This window comes from Aspergillus melleus, assembly GCF_016097325.1.
Source record: "Aspergillus melleus strain CBS 546.65 chromosome Unknown contig5, whole genome shotgun sequence".
NCBI classification, from domain to species: Eukaryota; Fungi; Ascomycota; class Eurotiomycetes; order Eurotiales; family Aspergillaceae; genus Aspergillus; species Aspergillus melleus.
In genome coordinates, this window is record NW_025763374.1 from 2,226,406 (window position 1) to 2,246,224 (window position 19,819).

Genomic DNA, 19,819 nt, shown 5'->3' on the forward strand with positions numbered 1-19,819 from the left:
CACCACGGTACAGCAAAGAAGAGACGGGATTCCCAGAAACTGGATGGGAGGTGTTCTGCGCAATGCCTAAAGTCAGGACTTGCGAGGAAGAGGTCTAGTATAAATAATCTTGGGAGGAGTTTTAGAATGCTGAGTTGGAGTTCGCGCGGGAGTAATGAGAGGACGTTGGATTCGGGATGTAGGTGAGATTGTGGCAGGCTTGTCTGAGCGGGCTTGACACTGAAGGTGAAGAAATAGCCTGGCTGAGTGGTAGATGCATGGCCAAGTAGAGGTTAGCAATCGAAAAGGACCTTCCGGATCTAGTACTGTCCACTAAGACATAGTCTCGAATTAGCCAGCTCTCTTCAAACACGCTTATACCTGTATACCGTCTCAGAAGAGCATACCATAGACCCCTTCACCGGTATCCATTCCTGATAGTCGGGATCAACCCTCTTCCCCGGCCAACTTCTACTACTATAGAATGCAACCCCGAAACCCCCCATCGACAAGGTCATTATTCCGACCCTCTAGACCAAGCTCTAAGCATATCAGATTAGGACGTTCCTGCAGTCGCTGAGACCGTTGGCGCTGTCGTAGTTGCAACAATCGGTGCAGTTACTTGGCGTGCCAGATACAGTGGGCATCAACGAGCTCTTTGCAACGTAACGTAGTCCATGGTAGGCGTGGACATTTTTCCGGCGACGGACGGGAACATGGCGGGATGTGATGGAGATGAAGGGGCGTGGCTCCAGGATATGATGCTTCCCCACGGGGGGCTCCGCAGTCCGTTTCGCCAAGCCACAGGTTTATGCAATTTGCGTCGATCTCCGGGTTCAGGAAGTAGAAGTCTCCTAAGGAGGGAGAGAGAGAACTGCACGGAGATCAGGGCGCATTGGTCCCATTCCACGACCTGGAAAGAGTTTTGTCAAGATGGAGGAGGCTGGTAGGTAGATACTTATGATTCAGGGCATAGCATACAGTATAGTATACCAGTATCAGCAGTTAGTACTTTCAAAGCCATAAAGCTACCTAGGCAAGAATAGACTCCCGAAATCAGGTAATATGAGACACTACTTAAGCTTAGGGTTAGCACTAACTATAGGCTGAAGGAAGATATAGACTGAGATAATCTAGTTTTATGTTTGTTTCTTACCTACAAATACACTTACATAGATAGGTACTGTCTTAGGCACATACCTCATAATTAACAGCATACATAGTGTACACACTAGTACTATACAGTACCATTACTACCTACAGTATGCCTTCGCACTGGTTGTGACATCAGTGCCAGGTAAGGTCAGATGGACAACACAACACAAGATATTAGTGGCGGACCCGACCACCCACCGGCGAAAGGCGGTGGGTGGTCGGGTCCGCCACTAATATATGAGATCTTATCCATCGAGGGTACTGCTCCTCCTATCCCTTTCTCCTTTTTGCTTTTCAAGATATTTGATCTACATTGAGCTCTATAATTACCTAATAATCATGAAATCGCAAACGAGAGTCGAAAATTTACATACAAGACACAAAACATGACTATTTAATATCTGAACAGCGATCATCTCAAAATATCTCAACAATCTACAGCATCACATAACATCCGAGCAACCCGCCATTTAGAACCCTAATGGAATATCAGCACAGCTGTCATGACCGTATATTCCTGCCAAACTTACCCTTCTCCGTATTTCCCTCGCCCATGCTCCTACTGCTGCTGCTGCCGCTCTGGATCGCGCCCAGGATGCCATCCAGGTAGGGTGCGCCGCTCCACTTCTGATGAGTGAGGACGTCGACACCGAGTTCTTTCTCGCGCGATTGAACGAGGCGCACGTATGCGAGCATACCTTCGTCCTTAAAAGCGCGGGAGAGTTCCGTCGTGATGGTCGCGTTGGTGTGCAGACCCGCCAAGGAGATCAATTGGAGGACGAATCTGTGTTGTGTTAGCTTGGTCTTGATCATTGAATCTGATCACTGAAGTATACGAGCAGTAAAATCAGGGGTGGGCGTCTTACCCATGCTGAACCAGATCCCAGATGAACGATTTCAGGGACGCTTCGTCGAAGCCCTGGCCCATCCAGTTGAATGACGGACTGAGGTTGTAGACGAGTTTCTTGCCGGGATATGCGCTGCGCACTTCGCCAGCGAGCTTGCCGGCCTTCTCGACGTTCGGGTCCCCGGTTTCAACCCATAGGAGGTCGGCATAGGGAGCGAACACCTTGGCGCGCTTGGTGGCGGCCGGGAAGCCGGCTCGGTAGTGATAGAATCCCTCGCGGGTGCGAGGACTGTCGCAGGACCAGACGACCGGTGTCTTTGCGTAGTCGTTGGCTAGGGCGCGTCGGCGGGAGATGGACAGGTCGGGGTTCTCCTGCACGCGCTTCTTGTATGCGTCCCGGGCGGAGTGGGAGGCTCCCTCTGCCTTGAGGTGCGCATCAACGGCTGATATGGTCAGTATCGAGGATATGTGAAACCGTGGAAGAGGGCGGGGGGTTACCTTCGTCAAAAGTGACAAGCTTGTGCTTCTTAACCCAGTCCAGCTCATATGCATCAATCTCCGAAGAAACTGCCCCTTCTCTCTCCATTGCCTGCAAGGTCTCGGCAAGAGGCTCGACGTCCTCCGTCACACCCAAAATAAACTCGTGGTCGCGCACGTCGATCGCGCTGCTGATCAATCGTCCGCTTTCTGAGTCCGTTCGCGCAATGACCAGGTTCTCCGCACCCATCATGTCCCACTGGAACCGAGCGGCAGTAAGCCGGTTGATATGCTCGCCCATAGGCACCAAAACTTTGCCAGCCAGATGACCGCACTTCTTTCCGCCGTGCAACTGATCTTCGAAGTGGACGGCCGCGGCTCCGTTCTCGGCAAAAAGCTTCGCCAGCTTCATGACAGCGGACAAGCCGCCGTGTCTGCAACAAATCAATCAGCCGTTCCCAAAGTCTTCGACAAGAACGCATACCCAGTATCACCATCAGCGACGATCGGTCGCAAGTAATCGACGTATTCACTCGAGCTCCGTTGCTCCGGGGTCATTTTCCGCCTCGCATCCCATTGTTTCCGATCGTGTAGCTGTTGCGCCTTGAAGAGCCGTTGAACCTGGTTGGGGACGGTGTTGTAAGGATAATCGCCAAAATCGGGGGATACTTCGTTGGTGCTCGTGAGAAGGGAGGAACATGCCCAGCCAGAAATATACAGGACTTCCTGGTTCGGTGCCTGTTGCGTCATTTGGACCGGGTCGATGGCACCCACTGCGACACACGTCAGTTCGGACAACCCTGTCCAATCATCGACCAACACATACTCGTATGAACTGGTTTTCCTTCCGCTGCCCGCTCATTGAGCAGATTGAACAGCTTCCGGGCCATCAAAGAGCTGGGGTAGGTCTGTTGAAGTGAACCCCGCTTGCTGACCACGTCCGCGGCGCTGTATGGTCGCTTGATGCCTTCGAAACGAGGCGAATTCCACCACGCCTCAACATCTTTGATCTGCTGTTCGTAGAGCGCGTCCTCCGCTGCGCCAGATTTGTTGGAACTGGATAGGAGCTGGAACGAGTCGCCTGGCAATGAGGAGGACACGGGGGGAGCGACGGGCGGTAACGAGGAGGCCGACATCCGAGGATAACCGCATGTGAAGGAGCGCAGGGCGTTGCGGGAGGGACTGCCTGCAGTCGCGGAGAGAGAGGGGAGACGTCGAGGAATTCGACGAGGAACTGAGCGAAGCATCATCTGTGGGTATTGTAGAGGAATGATTCTATGATGAAAAAGAAAGAAGAAGGAGAAAGGTGCGGTGATGAAAGATGGTTGTTGATGATCCCCGCTAAATCGACCTCGGGCCGGGGCTGGCCTGTCCCTTCCTTTTACCCCGTCTTCGTTGTTCCTCCCTTCTCCGCAATACCCGCTCTGACTAACCTCCACAAGGATGCGCTGCGCTTCGCATCGGTCTTGGACTCTGATGACGTTGTTCGCAGATTTTATCAGATGAAAAAATAGAATTGTTTTATCATGATAGATCAGTATCAATCACAAGAAACCCCGCGACTACCCGATTCTGCAAACTGTGGCGAGATTTGATCGCTAAAACCACGAAAACAATTATTCCAGAAAGACGAAAGCATGAACTTTGGAGCTAATGAGAAAGAATACTGGTCTGGCCCCAGATCTCTTCAAAAACTTCAGTGCCTGCGGAAAAGAAACTTTTTGAAGCCCCTAAATCGCACCCAATCCGTTGTCATCATCTTTTGAAAATCGCGATCCGCAACGATTTTGCATGTCTGGCTATGGCCTTTGTCCTGCCAGCCGACTCTCTGACATTCCTGTCGAGCAGTTGATTAGCATTCGTCGATTTTGCGCATGAAGATGTAACTGCTGTCCGGCCCCGCAGGTTTGAACAACATGCGACTGAGTGGGATTGGCTTTTTGGAGGGGATAAATAGCTTACTCTGCTGCAGTATCTCATAACTTTACATCTTGCGCATGTACTCAGCGGTACATTGCTTTGGCCACATCCATGGCATTCGGTGTGCTTGCCAAAGCCTTTCGGCCAGGATCGAACCTCGTCACTAAGACGAAGTAGGTTGTCGAGGGACGTAGGAAAAAGCTACATGAGATGTAAGCTCTTTCAGTTCGGCAGTTCCAAGAGGATGGATGTGATTTCCAAAACCGGGGGCATACCTTGATCGAGCGGTAATCCTCCTGACGAACTCCCCAGCGACCGTCAAGAAACTGATGCTGTGTGGGATACATAATCGCGACGGTTTGTCCACAGTGCAGCTCACTTGTGTCAAAGGCTCTACCCTCATCTTCAGTGTAGAAGGCAATGATCACTAGCTTGTCTGCTTTGTCCTTGCATCTCAGAACAAGACGGGAAAAGCTTTCGATGGCGAAGATTTCCACCAGGAGACACCAGTGTTCGTGTGGTTTATAGACCTTGCCGTTCGCGACTTGAATCATCAATTCGGGGATATCGAAGAACGTGGGAAAAGCCGTCATATCTCGCAAGTTAGCATAGTCTCTGGCAGGGACAGATGTGCCAGGATCAGACTCGCTCGCGCTGGAGGAAGTTGAAGAATAAGACATGTTGGAATCGGCCTTTCGAGATTAAAAGCTTGGAAAATGACGCGGTAGCGAGAAACCTGAGTATGAGATGGGGTAGAGAGATATGAGCGCTTGCAGGATCAAAGCTGGAAAGAGGAAGGCCCAAGTTCTTTTATTTTGTGGAAAGTGGCCTTCTGCGGTTTCTTGGGTGAAGATGGTGGAAATTTCCTCGTTTGCAAGGTAGCACAAACAAAGGCAGGTACCAGGAAACCGAACCACCAGTATACAAACAAAGTTAGTGAATTATGGTAAGATTTAGTAGGCAAATTGTACCAAGTTTTCCAAATAAGTGACAAGAACATGCAAATAAATTTTATCAATATTCCCTGGCCGAGCCCTGTGCTGCTACCCCAATATCCGTATAGCATCTCAAGACAGATGATTTGATAATGTTTTTGGCCCAATGCTATGATGAAAACGTAAAGCTATGCAGTCTCCGACACGTTTTGTAAAGGGAAGTCTTTAAAGTCCCAAAATATAGACCATTGCATGGTAAACATTTTCTGGAAGTCGGTGTCGGCGATGACCTTGCAGTCCTTTTTGTGGTTCATGTCTTTCCAACAGATCTCCTGACATTCCTACGGTCTCGACGAGCAGACGCCAGTGCTTTTTGGGGACCTAGCCGAGCCCGCCTTTTGTGTAGTAGCGTAGGTCGAGGTCGTCGTCTGCGGGCAGGGAGGTGAAGTTGGGGAAGTGTTTCACGTTGCGCAGGCTGGCGTAGTTCTGGGGTGTGGTATGGGGTTGGGTGGGGTGGTGGGGGCGTCGCGTGTTGAAGCGGACCTTGCGACGGGGCATGGTGGGTTGGGAATGCAGAGGGAAGGGGGAGTATAGGTGTGAAATGGAATGGGATGGGGAAGAAGATGAAGCTTTGTGTGGACGGAGGAAGATTGTTTGTTGCGGAGAGCTTGGGGAGTTTCCGGGGTGTTCCCGCGGGTGCAGGTTGGTACATGCTTAAGTGTTATATAGCTTTAAGTCTAGATCTAGTTGCTGGGAGAAAGCTTCTAATTTCAATATCTTGAGGAATACAATGGAATATCTCTCATATTAGATCTGAGTCGTCGCTATCTAGAAATTAGGATAATTAACTGATGTAGATCACCAGATTAACACCCAATAATTCAGTGTTAGAAATTATTATCGTAAGATGACATGGAGAAAAAGAAAAGAAGTAAAGACAAAAGGAGTAGATAAAGAAAGTGAAAAGAAGAAAAGCGTGCTACCCGGCTCATTCTTCGTTGCATAAAGGTCATATCGAATGCTTGTGGATAGTCACCAGAAACCCCCACTAAGCAATTGGCTTCAATGGTGCACCCAACAAGATCAACAGAAGATTAATGACACCCTGACCAAGAGCACCGATAGCACCGGGGTCAGTCAAGCTGGTCAGAGCAGTCGAGTTGTGGCAGCCTTGCTTGACAGGAACGCCATTCATACGATCCGTAAGCCAGATAACAGCATCAGGAGCACCGACAATCTCCATCGCCCCGTGCTCTGACAGCGTGTCGCGCTTATACTCCACGTCGGCGCCGCCATCGCAGTACTTCGTAACCAAAGCATCCGTGTCATTAACGGGGCTGACTTCATCATTGAGAGACTTGTAAACAAGAACAGGCACCTTGGGCGTGTGCTGGCCCATCGCATTCTCCCGAAGGACTTTGGTTGCTTCCGGTCCCTCAAAGATCTCCGTGTTGTTGACGTAGGTGTAGATGTCGTGGTTGAGGTAGTGCAGCAGATCCTCGGTCAGGCAGAAGTCCTTGGTCTTGCGGAAGTCTTCGAGCTTTTCCGGCAGAACGTTCTCGTCGATGAGGGTCTGGATTTTGGGATACTCATTGGCAAGACCCTGTACGCCGGATGGGACCAGGCCGGCAAAGAAACCCTTGTTGACGGTCTTGATGACAGGCAAGATCTCGGGCACGGTGCCACCGAGGGCAACGCCGGCAATCTTCAGCTCCGGGGCATACGTGGGCTGCAGTTCGGCGGCAAAACCGCTGGCCAAACTGCCGCCAGAGTATCCCCAGAGGGTGATTGTAGGATTGGATGCGATGTGCGTGAGGTCAGAAGACTCTAGCGCGGCGCGGACATTGTCGAGCACAGTATGTCCGGAGAGCTTGTTGGCCAGGAAAGCGGACTTGGTTCCAAGGTGGTCGGGTACGGTAACAATCCACCCCTTACCCAGAGCCGAGCTCAGGAAGAGGATTTCAGCTTGGGGCATAATGAGACCGAGGAAATTGTCGTGAGCGGCATGTAGTTGAAGCGCAAATGATGGAGCACAGTTCGGGCTGGCCGCATCTTGAGCTACTTGATAAGACAGTAATTTGGTATAGTCGGCGTTGTGAGGAACGAGGATAGTGGAGGCAGCAACTATAGGATTCCCAAAAGAATCGGTACTTCTGAAAAGAAGCTGATGCGCCGCAGCCAGGTTTACTTTGGCAAAGCTGAAGGCCGCAATTGGGAATGGAGGTTCTCGGGACCGCAGGATGGTTCCGGGAGGAGAGGATTCGAAGCCTTCAGGAGGGAGATAGAAAGGATCATGTACAGGCTCAACAGGACGGGTATCATTTGCTGATCGAGCAGCTGGCATGGCCAGTGCAACTCGCGGTAGGAGAGCAAGCGAGAATAACAGAAAGGAGCGGAGCCCATACATATTGAAGGTCTTGCGAAATTTATCCCGCTGGACTGTGTCGAGGGGATCGGGCACATTCCCTTCTATATACCTTTCTTGGGTGGAAATATTTACACTAGAGCTAACTACGGAACATTAAGCTTTGGTACCTGAATAGAAATCGCCAATTAGACCCAAAATTCAGGGGACTAGGGAAAGAGAGCAGATCTATGGTTTACGCCAGTGGAGTTGTCAAGCTATCTTTTGGTTCTTTCGGCTCGTTTTCGGGGCACGTCTAACATGAGACAAACAGAGTTCGATATTCTTTCCCAAGCCCTGGCTGAATGATCTCCTTATACACCGTCATTGGATCTTTTCTCTTCTTATATCTCTCCTTTTTTCAACACTTCAATCAGTGGCGGATAGGACACAGAAAAAAAAATAAAAAGAAAAAGAAAAAGAAAAAGAAAAGAGCCCGAGAAAGATCTGATTTGTATAATTGACACATGTGCAACACCTCAACATTCAATAGTTCATCCGAGGCAATCCATTAGGGCCGAACTTCTTGTCGATCGTTGCGCTTTAAGTCGAATCTGAACCAGCGGATCTTCATTAAGAACGGAGGATGTGGATCCGATTCAGGAACAGCCCGGGTTGCCGCATGCCAAATTTTTGCGCCCTGTGTTCAGATGTGCCTTTTTTATGGTCTTGAACACTGAGAACTCCTATTCTTCACGCACATATTGCTATTTAAGGAAAAGCGAGCCCCTAGATTCTGCGTTCATGTGTTCGTCTGTTAGGGCTCAACATTTCCCGACAACTCCCTCTACCTACGGGAATTGGATATCCGTCTAAGGTTTGCATTCTTTGCCCAAATTGAGGAAACCACTCAATTTGAAGGCAGCTGTCAATTACAGCGATTAAGCAGGCAATTAGTATTGCGCCAATCTTAAAGTATACGTTTAGTGATACCTACCCTGTCTGATGCGGTAACGGTCATAACCTTTCAACCGTTAAACTTAACATCGTTCCTCTTTGCGGGTACCATACTCAGGAACAAATCAATATATTCAACCTAGTCGGAGTTGAGCCATCGGTGACTCGGTATTTTGGGATCTCAAGTAGGAACCTATGCCATTGCGACATTCCGATCATCTGAAAATGTCAGCGGTTTATCCGGCGCTATCACTTAACAAAGGAGATGGATCCACAGACAACCATGAGCAGTTGCCTGTACGTACCCAATTATGAGATCTACTGAAGTATTTTTAGAAAGAATAATTAATAAGGGCTGAAAACAGTAACTATCCGCTGGACTATGTGGAGGATTTTTTCATAGCATGTGTGAAAGACATTAGCAATTCACGATTCTGCACAATTGTGAGGCTGGTAGTATCTATATAGGAATTCCCCATCACAGCAAAATTTCATAGTACCCTACTATACAATCTCATGTCATGCCATTGTTTCATGTTCAGCTAACACTAGTTGCATATCCTAGAATAAAACAGTTCTTACGTGACGGTAATCAAAGATACGAATGCCGAACCTTCTTGGTACCCCTGCAGAACGAGAGAATTCAACGAAAATAACAACGACAAAAACCGAAGCGCAAAACAAAAAGCCTCTGTGAAGAGCATGTACAACTGAAAGAATTCTATACTTCAAAGCGGAAAACCTCCGAGAAACGCCGCTGCAGAAAGCATGACGCAGCACCAAGGCCCTAACTCCAGATTAGGAATAGAGTTGTACGAGCTGCCTCCCCGCATCGACAACCTGCTTTCAACATCGTCATCCATTCATCTCCACTCATATTCAAACAATTCTTGCACAATGGGAGGCTGGGATGTCTACTGCGCGATATGCGCCTCGAATTTCAAGAAACGAATTGTAGTCGACTCTGATGAGGAGAGCCAGAATACGTATCGCGCGGACACCATTGGAGAGAGCGATACAACGTGGCTGGGGAAGGTGCATGGTCTTGGATTCAATCCTGATGCGTCGGGAGAGAGAAAGTATGTTCTGTCCCTATCAGACTTTTGGGATTGGATAATGAATGCTGACTTGCATATTTACTTGCAAGGTCGTTTTTGACGGGTCCGGGTAGATATTCGGATTATGTGAATATAATACCTCGTCTATTATAGACTATTTCAAGACAGTGTACTGACCATACATATAGGGGATACTATCTCTTGAGCCTGGTGATGGTTAGTGATTGCAGATGTCCAACAATACGTCTCTGCTTTACCCCTAACGACTCATAGATCACAACGTTCCCACTCGATCTTCCGAAGAACCAGCCGACTTTGTTGCGTAAGTATCATCCCATTGCGCTATGCGACGGCGCTAATCCAACCAGATACAACGACCCTGACGGCAATCAGAAGCCCGTCTTTCCTGTCCACGCGATCTGCTATCGAGATCTACTTTCAAGATGTATCAAGGACGCGAAGCAAGAAACAATAGACGACGACGTCCTTTACACTCTTTTCGAAGGCATCGTGGCTTCCAATCGCTGGAATAGGCTGGATCTAGACTACGGCGAGCCCAAGCCACCCAAGGACCAGTACTGGGTGTCGAGAAAGGGCGAGGAGGTATTTCCCTCCCCTTTCTTCCCTTCCTCCCAACTATAGCAAGCCATACTCACAAGATAAAACCAGGCCTTAGTGACGAACCCTGTCCAAGTCCCCCAGTTATCCAGCTATCTGGAAAAAGTCCAAACCATCGTCAGCGAGGATAAGGAATCAACCGAATGCCAAAAGCCGCCATCTATGGTAGATGTATTCGACAAGCTTCCAAATGAGCTGCGGCTTGAGATCCTGAACCTGCTGCCTACGGCGTCCGCACTTGCACTCAAAGCTGCGTCGTGGACGATGCTGACGACGCCGCTCTCGTGGCAGCAGAAGCTGACATCTGATATGCCGTGGTTGTGGGAGTTTCGCGATCTCGAAGTCGACATATACAAGTCTCAGAAGTTGAATGAGAAACTCTATCAAGTGATCTCGGAGCTTGATGATAAGTCGCGGTATAAGGAAGAAGCGACGGACTATATTCCCGGACTTGTGAATCGTAGGAGAATCTGGGTTGTTTGTGAGAGTATAAGGAGTTTGTATCTAGAGAAGCTGGAGGCTGCGAAGGATCAAAAGTCGGAGACGGCCCCTTGAGTCTGCTCTCTGGGTTGGTAGTATATCGGTTACAATATATCAGCCGACGGCGAAGTCCCTTCTGGTCTATTCCAGGCGAGGTACGTAGGCAAATGTTATCACGACGGGGGTGGGGATACCACCAGCGAACAATTTAACGAGAAATCTAGAACCCAGGCCTCGAATGAAAATTTTCTGAATCAATAGCGTCGACAAAACACTCGATGTCCTCTCCCTATTGTATTTGAACAGTCGTCTCAGGCCACATCATCCCCAGAATGGTAGGTTTACCGGCTCGGCGTAAAGGTGGGCCAAGGCTGGGATCCTGCAGAACCAAGAAGTGGGTGCAGGTCTGCAGATGTATAGATCCTGGGGATGCACCTTATATTGATCGCTTGTATGCGAGCAGTTGGCAGGCTACCTATCAAAGTTCTCGTACTACCTTGCTTGAGATGAGGCGGGGACTTTGCTACGTAGGAGGAACTCTCTGTAGTACAAGCTTTCTGTATGACGATGATCGTCTTGGTATGGATATATTTATGTAAGTATGTACAAGGATGTTGAGCGTGGTTGCGTCTCATGATCGTATACGTGCAGTGTATGTGCAAGAAATCGGCTAGTTTTACCGATAATAGGAATGATAATTGGTGCCCAGACCAAAAGATCGAACTGTTGCTGTCCGAACGCCAGTAAATGCTCTAGTAGGAATTGTCGCTGCCGATGAGGTGGTGGTATTCCTTTTCGCCCAAGAAAACGCCGTACGGGATATCATAAACTCCGAGAAACCCGAAAATATAGTTCGAAAAAAAAAAAAAAAATAGACTCGTACATCGGACTAAATCAATGTCCGTGTTCGTTGAACTGAATGTAGCGTCCGACTGCAAGTTCTCCGAGAAACGCGCCCGCGAGAACGGAGCAGAAATATCCGACGTTCATGGTCATCACGGCCAACATGCTAAATGGAAGAATTAAAATTAGCCAGATGAAACAGTGCGATAGGGCAAGGAGAAGGAAGGCAGGAAATCACATACAGGAGGTATGATACACCGGTAATGACAAGGAACAGAAAAGCTCGCGGTAGATCCACACTGAATCTCCACGGGATGGGCTCACGCGCAACCCGTCGCACCACCCGGACGGACTCCTCGACGCCCTGCGCCGTAACGAGGGAAGCCGTTTTTGTTTCGGGGTCGGAATCAATGCGACCGACTTCTGGCGTCTTGCCGGCAATGGTGACATAGCGACGGTTGAGGTGCGTGTTGAGCCAATGGGTCTCCATGACGGCCTTGAATGCCACCAGCAGCCGGCCGATGATCGACAAGACGATGAGGAAGATGCAGGTGCCGGCGTAGGAGCCGCTGGACGAGGGGGTCCAGTTGTTGGCGAAGAGAGGCGTATCATGAGTGTTGACAAAGACCATGGCCATAGACATGCTGGAGGATGACGAGGACGAGCCCGAATTGCCCGAATGGTCCATATTGCTCATATCCATGGTGGTGGGGGAGTGGTCTGGCGGAATGGACGGATGCGGATGATTAGAGGGGAATTGAACGGGAGGAAGATTAAGAGTCGCGGATTGAGGATATCAGATGGTTCGCAGGAGGGTGTCAGAGGATTTTAGATGTGGAAAGAGAAGGAGAGCGACAATTGTGGACATGATGCCATATAAGAAGAACGATGAGCCGGAGACTTTCTTGACACAATCAATTCGAAATGAAGCCGGCCCATTGTCAGGCACGCTTGAGCACATTTCTGCGGGTGAGCACTTTCTCGCTGCGATTATTGGTGCAGGGCAGTGGGGCGTGAGCATATTTCCACCCAACCAGCGATGCGACCGGTCAACCTTGAGCAGATTATTACCATCGTGATTTCACTTGAGCACATTTTATCTTAAAGTTGACGGCGTGTACCCTCCAGTCCCTACTCCGGTGTAGTAATCCCAGTCCCGTGATATCCTTGAGTTCTTCTTTCCTCTTTCCTTTTCCTTTCCATGCTTTCTCTCTCTTCCCTAAGGGCAACCTGCTGGTCAATCTGAAAATGTCCTGAGAGCCCCCGCCAACAAACCCTCTGTACAGTTCGTCAAGACCATCGATAAGATCTACTCCCCCTTACAACAGCCGCCATCATGTCGATGGGTGGTATGTCAATGGGCTCCATGGGCCATATGCACATGGGCGATGGCGCCCCGGATCTTTTCTACCTCCAGAAAATGTACTGGGCGGTCGTAGGAAGCGCCATTGCTGCCGGGGCTGTCGTGAACGGTTTAAATCGCTTCCTTGCTTTTCAAAGGTATGTTGCATGTCCCTTGCTGATGGAGATCAACACGTTAATCTTATAAAGACTTCGAGACTCGACGCTCACGCCGTCAAAACCAAAGTCTCTTTTTTTCAACACGTATGCCACTTTGACGGCAATTACCCGCGAGGCAAGCTACGCGACGCTGCCTCCGTGGTCACTCGGGGGCCGCACTATTCATTTTGCGCCACTGGGTCCCTTATCTATCATTCTGGCCAACCTCGTCGTGGTGCTAGTCTTTTGCTTTTACAAACTCGACACCTTCGACCAATGGAAATGGGAGGATGTCGGCTACCGGACAGGCTTTGTCGCTATCGCCCAACTGCCCTTGATCTTCCTGCTGGCGGGAAGACAAAACATCATCGGCTATCTGGTAGGCATGAGCTATGAACGTCTGAACTGGTACCATCGATGGATTTCCCGCACTCTCTGGCTCACGACCACGATTCACATGGGCTTCTGGTTTCGCAACTGGGGACGCTATGACTATGTCACCTACCAGCTGAAGAATGACCCTCTGTCCCAGCGAGGATTTGCCGCCTGGATTATCCTCACTTTTATTGTTCTTTCCTCTGCCGCACCAGTCCGACGTTTGAGTTACGAATTCTTCGTCCTTCAGCACCTGGTGACCTTTTGCGGATTCATCGCTGCCGTGTGGCTTCATGCGCCCGAGGAAGTCAAGGTCTGGGTGTGGATTCCTATCGGATTATTGGTGTTCGACCGAGTTGTTCGTTACATGTGGGCCACATATGCCAACCTGTCCATCTTCCACCGATCTAAGAAAGAGAATGGGCATGCGCTTTGGGCCAACCGTGCGACCTTCACGCCCTTGCCCGGGAACGTCACTCGCATTACAATTGAGAATCCCGGGATCCGATGGAAACCTGGGCAGCATGTTTTCCTAACTTGTCATTCAGTGGCGCCACTGCAGAGCCACCCCTTCACTATCGCGTCCATTCCTGAAGACAGCAAGATGGAATTCCTCGTTCGGGCCGAGAAAGGCGGCACCCGACGATTCTTCCGTTACGCTTCCAAACATCACCAAATCCTAGGCTCTACAGATACTAAGCCAGAAACGCCACGCGCCGTTTTTCTCGATGGCCCGTATGGTGAAATCAGGCCGCTCCGCCAGTTCGACAGTGTCGTATTACTCGCAGGAGGGATGGGAATCACGTTTACGCTGCCATTCCTGCGTGATCTCATTGCTGGATGGAAAGCAGGGGGCGCTGACTCTGCAACGAGGAACCGCCATTCCGTGACCAAGCGCATTAGATTTGTTTGGGTCATCAAATCACGGGCTCAACTGAGCTGGTTCGAAACACAGCTGCAGCCACTGCTCGCCGATGCCGACAATTGCCAAAGTACCCAGCCCGACCTGGTCCGGGAGCTTGATTTAAGCATTTACGTGACTTGTGATGAGAAACTGGAGCCCCAGCCAGCAGTTGGACAAACGCAATGCTCGCAGGTTCCGCCTGCACCCACAACCACCACCACCGTCATCACCAATGCTGATTCGAAGGAGAAATTCCCAGCCAGGACGGAGAAAAAGGACACAATATCGATCAACTCCGTCTCGCAGTCCACAGACTCTGGCTGCCTCCCTGGCGGCGGATGCTGCTGCACCACGGCCATTGAGGACGAAGACGAGATTACCGAGCACAAGTGCAACTGCTCCGGACATGCTGCCCCATCTGAGCCTAAACCTCAACCGTCAGAAAAGGACGATGAGATAGACAGCGACCCGGAGAAGCCCAAGACAGAGGTCAAATATATCGAATCCGACTCGAAGCAAAACGATCCGCAGCATGAGCTTAACGTGCTGTCTGGCCGTCCAAAGCCGCGCAATATCATCCGCAAGGTCTTGGAGAAGGCGGAGGGCGAAAGCGCGGTGGTTGTGTGCGGACCCGAGGGGCTTTCTGATGACGTTCGTCGCAGCGTCGTGTATTTGAGTGACGATCGGGCCGTGCATAAGGGCACCGGAGCACAGGGCATTTACATGCACGTTGAAAAGTTTGGATGGTGATTTGGCACCTATAAATATTTTCACTTTTTGTACATAGACATTTAACATATACCCATGCATTTCTGGTTCGAGAATTAGGCTCTGTTGCTCAGTTATTGCTTGATATGCTTAAGACATGGCCCATGATCTGTGAGTTTACATCTCGTATGATTCCTTTTCCTATTAGGAACAAAATTATGAAGTTTTGTACCTTCCGAGTGAGAACCGAATTATAGTGGATATAAAGACCGCAGTTAAATCGACTTGCCTAGCTTGAAAATGAAGAGGAATTCTTCTTGTCAGCTAAGTCAGGTCCACATTGAAGTCAACTTTCGAATCTTTCAGCGCACTTTGACTCAGAAACTCGGTGACTCCCATCAACTTCCTCGTCAGAGTCCTCTTCATCATCCCACAATCCACGTAACCACTCATCCCGGTATATCTTCTCAGGAGGGACGCCTTCGCCACCAAGTACAAACCAGCGGAAAATATCCATTGATGCTTTCTCAGAAGCTTCGCGATCTGGACCGAGATCTTTCTTCACAAACGAATGAGAGTCAATATCGATCTTCGAAATGTCGGAAGGCTTGCCAGAAACGAGTGTACGAGATATTCCCGAACTAGAGAACCCATAATCTCGCACCGTGGTGCCATTATCTAGATCCCAGGTCCAGTGATCATAGCTATATCCATGTCGAGAACACTTTATATGCGCAGACACGCGCAGCGCACAGTCCCTGGTCCCAGAAACACCGCATGGCTCCCACGGCGTCGGGGGCCCACACCCATACGCTAGTTCGTCTTCTTCGATCGGAGACAGGAGCAGTAAACGCCACACATCCGGTCGCGAGATATGCTCCACATCCTGAGGGCAGGTATACGGACCCTCTCCTAGCTCATCCATGAAGCTTTGCCGCGCACCAGTCCATGGGAACGAGACGGCGTCCACGGGTAATCTGCCTCGCTTGACACGTTCCAGGAGCGTAGGGACTATCCCGCTGATTGCGGCGCCGATCCAAAGCGCGCTGATAGTTGGTCGACGGATGGCGCATATCAAAGCGGCTAGTTCTTGGCTCTTGGCCTCTGAAGTTGAGGGTAAGATCTCTTCGATAAAGGGGTGAAGCCATTGAGTCACCATGTTGCAGGGGATGTTGGGTTGCCAGAATGCTCCGCAGAGGGTGGAGATCATGACTTCCGGACTGCAGCTGAGGGTTATATAGTAAACGAGGTCGTCTTTCAGGTGATTCGGCACGCGTAGCATATCATCTGAAGACGTAGGTGATATTCCAGCACCACAAGTGCTTGGAGGTGGACATCTGACTTCCGTACCATAGTATCGATGCATAGGGACGGACATGGCTACTGCAAGAGCAATAGAAAGCTGGCTTCCCAGAGCATGGGTACGCGCAAACCCAGCAAGGGCATCGAACGCTTCGCTCCACGAAAGAGGTACCCGCTCTGATGATACCACGTCCTTGTCCAGCTGTGTCTCAACGATGAAAGAGGTTTCACACGTGCGGGTTACCATCCAAGGCGTAACAAAAGCATCACCATCAAGACGACCTTCTTGCACAACAGCGTTCCATCCTTCGTCTTTCGCAAGAATCGCAGACCACCAACGAACAAGTTTAGCATCTGCACTTGCCTCTTCTCCCAAGTCGATCGAGTGTGTCCGTTCCGGAAAATTCTCGACCTTCGTGTTTGAGCCAATATCAGCTTGAGAGTTGGTATAACACATACCAGCACCATCTCCTTGCACTTCCACAAGCCACGCAGAAAGTACATAACACCATCCAGCCGCTAGAATGCCCAAATAATTCGCACCAATCAGCTTCTCCTCCGAAGTCCCAACCCACTGGCGAAAGACATCCCCCGAGAAACTAAACGGAATGGCCTTCTGAGTACCGATCTGGACCAAAGCAAGTCTGGTTATCTCTCCCCTGACCCCATCGCAGCTCGCGTCTCCGGCAAACCGCCAGGTAGACGAAGTTAATGCACAAAGAGCGAGAATTTGAGTCCTACCGAAGGGGCGCCCAAAGGGTGCTTTTAACGGCCCTGGGAATCTGGGGACTCTGTGAAGGGCATGTTGGGGATTTGTGAATTCCGAGGGCAGCCCCTGCCTGGGATAGGTGCGTGCGAGTAATGCGGTGGGATACCAGTATGCGCGACTTCTTTCTAGCGCGGGCACTTCTTGCTCTTTTGATGGCTGGAGGACGTCGTTGTTTCGAACGATCTGGGAGTGGGGTCTAACTTAGCTGGACTATTCTCGAAAGATATACGTAGGACGACTCACTGAGGATAGATTGGGTGGATCTGGAGGACAGATCTGCAAGTTCATCGTTGTGACTACGTCAGTGAAATGAAGTGGGAAAGGATAGGAAAGAGAATCAATATGGATATGAGGGTGAATGGAAAGGCCTTAGGCCTATGTAGAACAGGCAACATGAGAAAGGTCCATGTAGGCACCCGTGAGATACATTAGAAGAATGTAATGGTAGCCTAACCTGCAAGGGGGCAACTGCAGGCTCGCATAGCTTAGGCTGGGGCTTATAGAGCACGACATACACAAAATTTGACCAGTCTCCGAGCTCTAGGACCCATTGGACAGTTTCATGGCCTTTTAAAACCAGCGTCTGTTGCATGCACAGGTAGCCTACATGAGGGATGTCTAAGAAAGCAATGATTAGAAGAATGTGCACTCGTAGAAGCCCAAGGTGCCAAGGGGTGGGAGGCACTACGATGATCAAAAATAGCCAAATAGACAATTGATCTAGACGCCTAGACTAGACGTTTTCATGATGTTGCTTAGTGTTCGAGATGGAATGATGTATGAAGGAAGAAATCTCCAACAGAGTTGAATAAGTACGTAGAAGGACTATGGATTGCCAATTGCACCCCTAAGCATCTAGAGCAACTACAGCACAGTGTTCGCATAAGAGTTACGAAGTTGTTCATGAGTTATGGCGACCCGAGCATGTGGACTGGACTCCAGTTCAGGAAGATAAACTCAAATAGCTATGCTGAAAAAAGTATATAAAGTATGAAATTATGGTTTCCTTGGAACTTCTATATGAGGACGTACCGCTTGTACTTATAGTCTGATAACTCTTGCGTGGCCCCTCAATATAGTAGGTGCCGAAATAGAGTATACATGAATGACACACACATACAATCAACAGCAGCTAGTCGTCTTAAGGGTTTAAGACGGTCCCACAGTGTTAAGGGTAGTAGATATGTACCCATGGAAACACCTCCACCAAGTGGACCACCGAACTCAAAAGCGGTCTCAACCTGTGGCTGAGCTTTTTCTCGCGGGGCAGGCAGACACTTCACTTCTGGCTAGGCAGTCAAAGTCAATGGAAATCGAAGGCATATAAGGACTTTTGTAGATCCTGTACTTTCTTAATTGCCCAAATAGAGTCGCTGTTCTCGACGTTTTCACACCGATCAAATCATCACATCTTTCCAATCTTCTTTACTACTTACTGTGCCTTTTCACAGTAGTTTTTCACGCTTCAATCATGCCCGACGAGTTACGCGATCGTAAATGTGCTTGCTGCGGTGAAAACGAGCACGAGGAATCCGAGAACCAAGCACATAAAACCCCAGCTTCAACTCTACACGAAGCAGTCCTCGAAGGGAACACGCAGCGCCTAGAAGAGCTCCTCCGCGAAGAAGCCGCTCCATCAGCACCGTTCTCCTCTCGAGAGTTCACGGCACTTCATCTAGCCGTTCAAGCAGGCGACGAAACTCCCACCAAGATCCTCATTGACGCCGGGGCCAACGTCTCAGCCCCGACTGTGGACGGAGTAACGCCTTTGCACAATGCTGCTGCTGAGAACGCGTTGGGGCCTGCGGAACTGCTCCTTAAGGCTGGGGCTAACGTGCATGCCCGTAACGTTGATGACGAGACGCCGCTGCATGTAGTGGCTCTCTTCGGAGGAGCGAGAATGGCAAAGCTTCTCATCGATGCTGGGTCAGATGTCACAGCGAGAGATTGCTACGGGAATACCACGCTGCATGTAGCTGCCGCCCATGAGTTCCTGGATATCGTTCAGTTGCTTCTCGACTCGGGGGCTGACCCGAATGCTATCGACAATAATGGAGACGCGGTGCTACACCGTGCAGTGGCAGATGGACCAGCTTCAGCTCAGCTACTTCTACAAAATGGAGCTGACATCTCAATAAGAGGTCAATTTGGGGATACGCCGTTACATCGAGCAGCTCAGAGCTCGCCGGAACTTGTACAGGTCTTTCTCCGAGCTGGTGCGGACCATGCGGCGGTCAACGAGGATGGAGAGACGCCACTACATCAAGCAGCCGCATATGGAGGTGCGGAACAAATTCGACTGCTCCTTGATGCGGGCGCCAATGTCAAAGCAACGACCAAGGATGGCAAGACCGCGCTGGATCTTTTAGCAGGAGATCGGTCTCTAGGCGAGGATGAGGGAGCGGATGAGAAGCCCAAATTGCTCATTGACGCTGGTGGGGACACGAGGCAATGACTCCTTTCTGGGTGGCCGTACTGGACGTCCAATGAGGCATGAAAGCTCGCATCTCAGCTCTATGATCAGAAGATCACTGGAAAAATGAAAATCTGATACCTTTTGTCCTTTTCATCGGTTGTTTTTCTGAGTTCCCCATATCAATCATAAATGCAATGTGTCAGAGGGAACATGAGATAGATTCAAATCCGAC

General features: G+C 49.9%; 9 protein-coding genes across 9 annotated transcripts; 3 read left to right on the forward strand and 6 right to left on the reverse strand.

Moving 5' to 3' along the window:
• Window positions 1–1,604: 1,604 nt before the first annotated feature.
• On the reverse strand, window positions 1,605–3,708 carry ICL2 (methylisocitrate lyase ICL2; the record flags this gene model as incomplete). The annotated part of the gene is made up of 6 exons (XM_046090913.1): window positions 1,605–1,612; window positions 1,665–1,918; window positions 2,001–2,424; window positions 2,480–2,892; window positions 2,943–3,231; window positions 3,285–3,708. The coding sequence occupies 6 exons, from the start codon at window positions 3,706–3,708 to the stop codon at window positions 1,605–1,607; spliced, it is 1,812 nt and encodes a 603-aa protein (XP_045946888.1).
• A 753-nt stretch (window positions 3,709–4,461) lies between these two features.
• Window positions 4,462–5,058, reverse strand: LDX57_009193 (uncharacterized protein; the record flags this gene model as incomplete). Its single annotated transcript, XM_046090914.1, has 1 exon — window positions 4,462–5,058. One exon carries the CDS (start codon window positions 5,056–5,058, stop codon window positions 4,462–4,464), a length of 597 nt encoding a protein of 198 aa, XP_045946889.1.
• Window positions 5,059–5,694: 636 nt separating this feature from the next.
• Window positions 5,695–5,871, reverse strand: LDX57_009194 (uncharacterized protein; the record flags this gene model as incomplete). Its single annotated transcript, XM_046090915.1, has 1 exon — window positions 5,695–5,871. One exon carries the CDS (start codon window positions 5,869–5,871, stop codon window positions 5,695–5,697), a length of 177 nt encoding a protein of 58 aa, XP_045946890.1.
• A 325-nt stretch (window positions 5,872–6,196) lies between these two features.
• Window positions 6,197–7,720, reverse strand: LDX57_009195 (putative secretory lipase; the record flags this gene model as incomplete). The annotated part of the gene is made up of 1 exon (XM_046090916.1): window positions 6,197–7,720. The coding sequence occupies one exon, from the start codon at window positions 7,718–7,720 to the stop codon at window positions 6,362–6,364; it is 1,359 nt and encodes a 452-aa protein (XP_045946891.1). The 3' UTR covers window positions 6,197–6,361.
• A 1,791-nt stretch (window positions 7,721–9,511) lies between these two features.
• LDX57_009196 (uncharacterized protein) lies at window positions 9,512–10,845 on the forward strand (the record flags this gene model as incomplete). Its single annotated transcript, XM_046090917.1, has 6 exons — window positions 9,512–9,693; window positions 9,762–9,798; window positions 9,861–9,888; window positions 9,946–9,994; window positions 10,041–10,275; window positions 10,342–10,845. 6 exons carry the CDS (start codon window positions 9,512–9,514, stop codon window positions 10,843–10,845), a joined length of 1,035 nt encoding a protein of 344 aa, XP_045946892.1.
• A 466-nt stretch (window positions 10,846–11,311) lies between these two features.
• On the reverse strand, window positions 11,312–12,535 carry LDX57_009197 (copper transporter family protein). Its single transcript, XM_046090918.1, has 2 exons — window positions 11,856–12,535; window positions 11,312–11,779 (listed from the first exon to the last, which is right to left on the reverse strand). Exons 1-2 carry the CDS (start codon window positions 12,314–12,316, stop codon window positions 11,665–11,667), a joined length of 576 nt encoding a protein of 191 aa, XP_045946893.1. The 5' UTR covers window positions 12,317–12,535; the 3' UTR covers window positions 11,312–11,664.
• Window positions 12,536–12,949: 414 nt separating this feature from the next.
• FRP1 (ferric reductase family protein) lies at window positions 12,950–15,142 on the forward strand (the record flags this gene model as incomplete). The annotated part of the gene is made up of 2 exons (XM_046090919.1): window positions 12,950–13,113; window positions 13,165–15,142. The coding sequence occupies 2 exons, from the start codon at window positions 12,950–12,952 to the stop codon at window positions 15,140–15,142; spliced, it is 2,142 nt and encodes a 713-aa protein (XP_045946894.1).
• Window positions 15,143–15,446: 304 nt separating this feature from the next.
• LDX57_009199 (uncharacterized protein) lies at window positions 15,447–17,459 on the reverse strand (the record flags this gene model as incomplete). The annotated part of the gene is made up of 2 exons (XM_046090920.1): window positions 15,447–17,354; window positions 17,415–17,459. 2 exons carry the CDS (start codon window positions 17,457–17,459, stop codon window positions 15,447–15,449), a joined length of 1,953 nt encoding a protein of 650 aa, XP_045946895.1.
• A 1,183-nt stretch (window positions 17,460–18,642) lies between these two features.
• Window positions 18,643–19,626, forward strand: LDX57_009200 (ankyrin repeat domain-containing protein; the record flags this gene model as incomplete). The annotated part of the gene is made up of 1 exon (XM_046090921.1): window positions 18,643–19,626. One exon carries the CDS (start codon window positions 18,643–18,645, stop codon window positions 19,624–19,626), a length of 984 nt encoding a protein of 327 aa, XP_045946896.1.
• Window positions 19,627–19,819: the final 193 nt, after the last annotated feature.